At 37.6% G+C, this 7204-nt stretch overlaps 1 protein-coding gene across 1 annotated transcript; it reads right to left on the bottom strand.

Moving 5' to 3' along the window:
• Positions 1–2786: 2786 nt before the first annotated feature.
• On the bottom strand, positions 2787–5333 carry LOC149264809 (uncharacterized). The gene is made up of 2 exons (XM_089390425.1): positions 3117–5333; positions 2787–3010 (listed from the first exon to the last, which is right to left on the bottom strand). Exons 1-2 carry the CDS (start codon positions 5178–5180, stop codon positions 2933–2935), a joined length of 2142 nt encoding a protein of 713 aa, XP_089246551.1. The 5' UTR covers positions 5181–5333; the 3' UTR covers positions 2787–2932.
• Positions 5334–7204: the final 1871 nt, after the last annotated feature.

Genomic DNA, 7204 nt, shown 5'->3' with positions numbered 1-7204 from the left:
TTTAGGTTGAATTTAAAAATAAACGATTCCATAACAAATGGATCGTATATCATTATAATATAAAAACAAGTTATTACTTTAAGACGTGAAAACAATAAATGAATGCCTAAAATGATATGATATGATGCATAACCACATAACAATCATGACCATGATGTAAGATATACTAACTAGTGTCAACATTAATGCAACTGGTGACGTTCACTACACTAACCTGCCATATATTTCTGGTGCATGTAAATTCATCCGTCACAGGAAACAACCAAATAAAGAGCAACCTTAACAATACTATATACTACAATAAAATACCTTACATTATTTATGACAAACCATTGCATCAGAATTTACGGTGAGATCATGATAATAAGAAACCTATATAGTCTGTATTTCAAAAAGAGTTTCCAAACAGTCTTCTGTTGTTAGTGTACTCAAAATACACGAAATGTAACTCAATTTTCATCTCAAACAAAAGTAACACATTTTTCCTCAAAATAAAACAACAATTTTTTTCCTTTAAAAAATAAAGAATTCGTAACAAATGAACCGTGTATAGCATTGAAATAAAAAAAGGTTATTTGCGCATCCAATAAATGATTGCTCATGATGCTAAGATATGATGCATAGCAACATAACAATCATGACCATGATCTAAGATAGACTAAGTAATGTCAAGATTAATGCAACTCAAGACATTCACTTCACTAACCTGTCATATATAATGACTTTTAGTGTATATAACTTCATCCATTGTCGGAAACAACCAAACAAAGAGCATCCTTAACAATCAACCAAATAAAGAGCGGCCTTAACAATACTATATGATACAAAAAAGTGCATTATTTATGACAAATCATTGCATTATAAATTACTATAAAAAAGCACATTTATATTCATAAGACAATGAAAACATACATAAATAGAACAATGTTCAAGCGGTATATTGCCAAAGTCATAAGGCAGTTTCAGGCTATGTAATAGCATGTGCACAATGTGAAAACAGAAATTTGGACAAAACAAAATTGTGGAGCAGGTTCATTCTATTATGGAATAACATCACCATCTACGAAGGAAAAACAAGTTCCATTCCACAGAGGATACTGAGTAATGTCTAGTGGTCAGCCAGCCCAAAATCAACAACAGGAAAATAAGACAAAAAAACAAAAAATCAGAAACTGCCAAAACAAAACTATATCACAGGAAGAAGAAGGTCCCCCATGATATAGATATTGTTTTCCCAAAAGATTTCCATGTACCATTTACCTATATCTTTGAACAAGCCTTTTTTTGAAAGGTTGTCAGCTAGCGGATTTTGTGATCTTTCCTATGTGTTGGATAGACAAGCCATTTTGAAGTTTCCAGTGAAACTCGGTTCTCTTTAGCCATTTAGTTAAAAAATGATTGTTTATGGAAGCTTTATTTACATTGCTATGCATTTAAACTTAAATTTCCACCCCTGACCTACCAGGTACTGTCAAAGGTTCATGTTTTAGCTTTTTCATCTCATGCCTTAAATTGGATTAAGCTTTAAAATGTTATTAAAATTAAAATGTTATTTTAATTAATATTTTTAAATATAAATTTCTCATTTATTTAAAAAATAAAATATTTGCATTCTTCAATTTATGCCTTACAGCATTTCCTTTACAACATCTGATGCAAATGCTAATAATAAATATATTATATTTAACAAATTTATTTAACCGATGCTAGTTTATATCAAATTTGTACCATGAACCCATACATTGCCCACTTACGATAACAGTGGGACATGTCGTTATTGTACTACTACATATTCACCTTGCGAACAACGATTCAGCATTTTCTTTTAATTGGAGATAGGTTGATCTAGATTCGTTTTAGGTCTCATTTTATAAAATTATTATTAGACTTCGTAATTTTTTTTTCTAAATGATATGAAGGAGAAATTAACAAACAAAAAGAAAATGTGAGACCACTTTGTACCTCTATTATTCCAATGAAATGGAGAAATAAACCCCCAAAAAAAATAAATTCAAAGCACAATGTACCTCGAATTTATACCTCGAACCAAACACATTCCCCACTTGCCATAACAGTGGGACATGTCGTTCATTGCGCTGTAACATATTCACCGTGCTAACAACGCAGCACTTTCCTTCTTTTAATTGTAGATATGCTAATATAGGTTCGATTTTCTTTTAATGGTACATATGTTAACCTATGTTCGATTTAAGTGTAATTATATAAATTATTATTCGATTTTGTACCTTTATTCTAATGAATGATATGAAGGAGCGAAAAAATAAAAAATAAAAATATTAATGCCAAAGCATTTTGTACCTTTATTTCAATGATAGAGAGGAATGAAAGCAAAAAATTGATGCCGAAGCACTCTGTACCATTACGATAATAGAATGGGTAATCATGTTCTTTTAATGTGAAAGGAAATTTAATTTAAATGGTAGTTAACATGTGAAGTATCAGCAGTTAGAGATTTTTTTTAGCATATGGAAAGAAAGAAGGTGGTAGTTAACATGTGAAGTATCAGCAGTTAGAGAATTTTTTAGCATATTGAAAGAAAGAAGGTGAGTGAACATGATCTAAAGAAAATTGGGGTGCTGTTATTTTTTATTATCTAAAATTGAAATTAATAAACAAGTTGTAACGGACATCAACGTGAACAACCATTACGCTGCAAACAATTTTTCAAAACCAGATTCTGTTCTGCATACTAGTTTTGGATCACAAAAATTATGAAAGACCTAACAAGCATACCAGTTTTTCAAAAACGCTGGAACTAAGCTGCTTCATATGAGCTAGACAATACAAAATAAAAAATATTAGCATACGGAAAGTGCTACTCAATTCCAGGGGGAGAATTCTACGACTACCAGCGTCCTGATTGAGCACAAGCGGCTCGTATAGGCCGGAAACTTGGCTGCCGAACGATGAACTACCGTTCCCTGCCTTCCTCAAGGTCTGGGATTGGATCACGAACACAAGCATGCATTGCTACGTTGCCTCCGCCAATCTGGACAATTAACAAAATAAGTAGGCTATACATTTTTTTTAGTCTTCACACATGAAAGTAATAATGTAACCAATAGTACAAAACAATGTGAGCAGAAACAATATACCTGATGTAGCAGTCCGTTGATTTTACCTGCTAGATAGGCCACATCGAATAGCTCTTCTTCCATCCGATTTTTACCCCATTTACTACACTCTTTTGCGCATTTACTGCACTTTTCTAGTATTGCCTTCTGCACCTCTTTGATCATGCATTGACGAATAACGTTGGCCAATAAACACTGCAAACTAGACATTGCATCAGGTGAATGAAGATCGATGGATTTTGAGGTTCTCTGCAGATAAAAATTTGTTGATGAGCTCATCCAGTCTTCCGAGTCTTCCAGTGGATAGATATGGCTTTCTACGAGGCCTGATCCCTGTTCCGTGGAAACCGGAGCTACATACTGTCTTAGTCGCATCTTGATCTTCCGTTCCAGTAGTTTCATTGACTCTCTCTGCTCGGATTGATTGTCACTGTAACCTTCAAGAAGCGTCATTTTCAGGTGGTTTTTCCAGATTTTGTCGAGGGTGTCAAACTCTTTGTCGGCTGCGAGACTCACTAAATTGGTCAAGGGGTCCTCCGGATCTGGGTCCGAACTGTCAACAATGTCCACTAAATCCCATGCTTGAGAGCAAGCTTCGAAAGCACCAGTGACAACATCAGAATTAGTGCCATCGTATAAGTAGATGATAAAATAAATCAACGAAACTGCTTTCATCTTCCACGACTTTTTGCGAGAGTACATGAAATTCTCTTCTTCCAACCTTGTTGTAGCTCCATTTTCACAGCTGCCTCTATCGGGTCCAATTAAATTCTTTAATTTTCTGCATCTACACATACCCTGGGCACAGCCTTGAATCATATGCTTCTCTGTTTCTTTGAAGGCACTTTCATTTGCTATCCAAAGGCTGCATGCCATTTCTCCTGGCATTCGTACGATTTCCAAAGCTTTTCTGTACTTGGAAAATTGATCACTCTCTAATGCTGATGATATGTTCAAACCGGACAACAACATATACTTATCTTGGCTTATTATGCAACGCCGGATCATTCGGATTGAAATTTCGGAGAGAGACCAACATGCTTTGCTGAGGAAGACAATTAACATTTGCAGCCCTAGGCAGATAGGGAATACTAAGAAATGCAACCGAAATGCTGTGAGTAAATATACAACAACAATTTCAGATATTGTTCTTTGACGATTCCGTTTCTCACGAAATAACCTGCCCTTTAAGCTTCCACGGAGATCCTCTTGCACCGCAACGATATTCCTTGTCCAAAAGTCTTCGAAGTAAAACAAACCGCGCAAATTTCTTGGAAAGTACAGAAAGGCAGTGAACCACCTGAATAAGACAATAATCCATCCTACTATGATGAACACAAATTGAATAATGTGCAATGGTGTTGCTGCTTTAAAAATTAACGAAGCATCCACGTATCTCCATTTAACTACAAATATCACAATGCAAAGTGTGACTAAGAAGCAAGCCAATGAACTGAAAGCCGATCTGGCCATGATATAGTCAGGTTGGGAGGCGCGAACCACAATCCAGCTTTTGAGGACATGGTCCTCAATGCTATTACACTCTTGTTTTTCAGGGTAGTTGGAACAACAAGAGAGCGCTGAGAGAACCTTTTGACAATTGATATTACGAATGCTTTTCCCTGCTAACACTGCGAAGGCCAAGAGCAGAAGTAGCAATATCATAACTGTGCATAACGTAGCGTCCAACACTATAGGCCACATTGTTTCTCTTTCACATGTCGGATGCGAAACATCATAAAACATGCCGAGGATTACACTTAATACCAAGGGTCCAAGACCACTTATCACAACTCTCAAGGAAGAAGTGAACATTTCTGGAAGCAAATAGCTAATGAATACACACAGCAGAAGTCTTTGGCCATCCATTAACAGATCATACTGGCTCCCTGAATACAAATTTCGGCCAGATGAATAATCAATCCAATAGAACAACTGGAGAGTAAAAGCGCTAAACACGAGAGCTCGCCCAGGCACCCAATGCATCTTCCTCTTAAACGCGTTCCACGCGTCAATTGACACCAACAAGACAAATGCAACTCCGTAAGCGAAATACAACAGGCTTGTGACGAGCGGCAAACCCATCTTTCAAAACACGCGTGCGAGAGATGCACTCGCTGCTCTGAGATGATCGACGAACACAGTTTATAAGAAAACCTGAAGGGCCAGGTAGCAGTGAGTTTCAAACAAATGCTGAAGAAACCGAGCACTCGTGAGCAGAAAAGCTACTCTTAGTTCTTTGGCAGGCCTCACCAAAATGGAGAGATGAGAGGAACCACAAACACAACTTAAAAAGAGAGTGTGCATGTCGAAGTAGGCCTCACCAAAATGGAGAGATGAGAGGAACGACAAACACAAATTAAAAGGAGTGTGCATGTCGAAGTGGCTTTTGACCAAATGCTGAAGAATCTGGACACTTTTGAGCCTTAGTTCTTTGGCAGACCTCACCAAAATGTAGAGATGAGAAGAACCACAAACACAACTTGAAAAGAAAGTGTGCATGTCGAAGTCGCTTTTGACCAAATGCTGAACAAACGGGACACGTTTTAGCCTTAGTTCTTTGGCAGACCTCACCAAAATGGAGAGATGAGAGGAACCACAAACACAACTCCAAAATGTAGAGATGAGAAGAACCACAAACACAACTTGAAAAGAAAGTGTGCATGTCGAAGTCGCTTTTGACCAAATGCTGAACAAACGGGACACGTTTTAGCCTTAGTTCTTTGGCAGACCTCACCAAAATGGAGAGATGAGAGGAACCACAAACACAACTTAAAAAGATAGTGTGCATGTCGAAGTGGCTTTTGACCAAATGCTGAAGAATATGGACACTTTTGAGCCTTAGTTCCTTGGCAGACCTCACTAAAATGGAATGATGAGAGGAACCACAAACACAACTTAAAAAGAGTGTGCATGTCGAAGTGGCTTTTGACCAAATGTCGAAGAATCTGGACACTTTTGAGCCTTAGTTTTTTGGCAGAACTCACCAAAATGGAGAGATGAGAGGAACCACAAGCACAACTTAAAAAGAGTGTGCATGTCGAAGTGGCTTTTGACCAAATGCTGAAAAATCTGGACACTTTTGAGCCTTAGTTCTTTGGCAGACCTCACCAAAATGGAGAGATGAGAGGAACCACAAACAACACAACTTAAAAAGAGTGTGCATGTCGAAGTGGCTTTTGACCAAATGCTGAAGAATCTGGACACTTTTGAGCTTTAGTTCTTTGGCAGACCTCACCAAAATGGAGAGATCAGAGGAACCACAAACAACACAACTTAAAAAGAGCGTGCATGTCGAAGTGGCTTTTGGCCAAATGCTGAAGAATCTGGACACTTTTGAACCTTAGTTCTTTGGCAGACCTCACCAAAATAGAGAGGAACCACAAACACAACTTAAAAAGCGTGTGCATGTCGAAGTGGTTTTTGACCAAATGCTGAAGAATCTGGACACTTTTGAGCCTTAGTTCTTTGGCAGACCTCGCCAAAATGGAGAGATGAGAGGAACAACAAACACAACTTAAAAAGAGTGTGCATGTCGAAGTGGATTTTGACCAAATGCTGAAGAATCTGGACACTTTTGAACCTTAGTTCTTTGGCAGACCTCACCAAAATGGAGAGATGAGAGGAACCACAAACACAACTTAAAAAAAGTGTGCATGTCGAAGTGGTTTTTGACCAAATGCTGAAGAATCTGGACACTTTTGAGCCTTAGTTCTTTGGCAGACCTCACCAAAATGGAGAGATGAGAGGAACCACAAACAACACAACTTAAAAAGAGTGTGCATGTCGAAGTGGATTTTGACCAAATGCTGAAGAATCTGGACACTTTTAAGCCTTAGTTCTTTGGCAGACCTCGCCAAAATGGAGAGATGAGAGGAAACACAGACCCAACTTAAAAACAGAGTGCGCATCGAAGTGGCTTTTGACCAAATGCTGAAGAAACTGGACACTTATGAGCATCAATATAAGAGGCCATACGTTAATGACGTTAAAGAAACCAACAGGCCATTTTTATTTAGATGTAAGATTCCAGGAAAAACCCAATTAATCGCTTATGAAAGTTCTAGCCTTGAGAGAGTTTCTATCAGCTAAGGATCCACCTATGAAAA

This window comes from Pinus tabuliformis, chromosome 6 (assembly GCF_031772625.1).
Source record: "Pinus tabuliformis cultivar Carrire ecotype Pingquan chromosome 6, CPIR1, whole genome shotgun sequence".
NCBI lineage: Eukaryota > Viridiplantae > Streptophyta > Pinopsida > Pinales > Pinaceae > Pinus > Pinus tabuliformis.
This window is presented reverse-complemented; position numbering and strand designations above follow the sequence as displayed.

Excerpts from the sequence above, each read along its gene's own strand:
- LOC149264809 (XM_089390425.1), bottom strand. The coding sequence starts at position 5,180 with ATGGGTTTGCCGCTCGTCACAAGCCTGTTGTATTTCGCTTACGGAGTT. Across the intron at positions 3,011-3,116 it reads TCAACGGACTGCTACATCAG|ATTGGCGGAGGCAACGTAGC; the intron begins GTATATTGTTTC and ends TTAATTGTCCAG.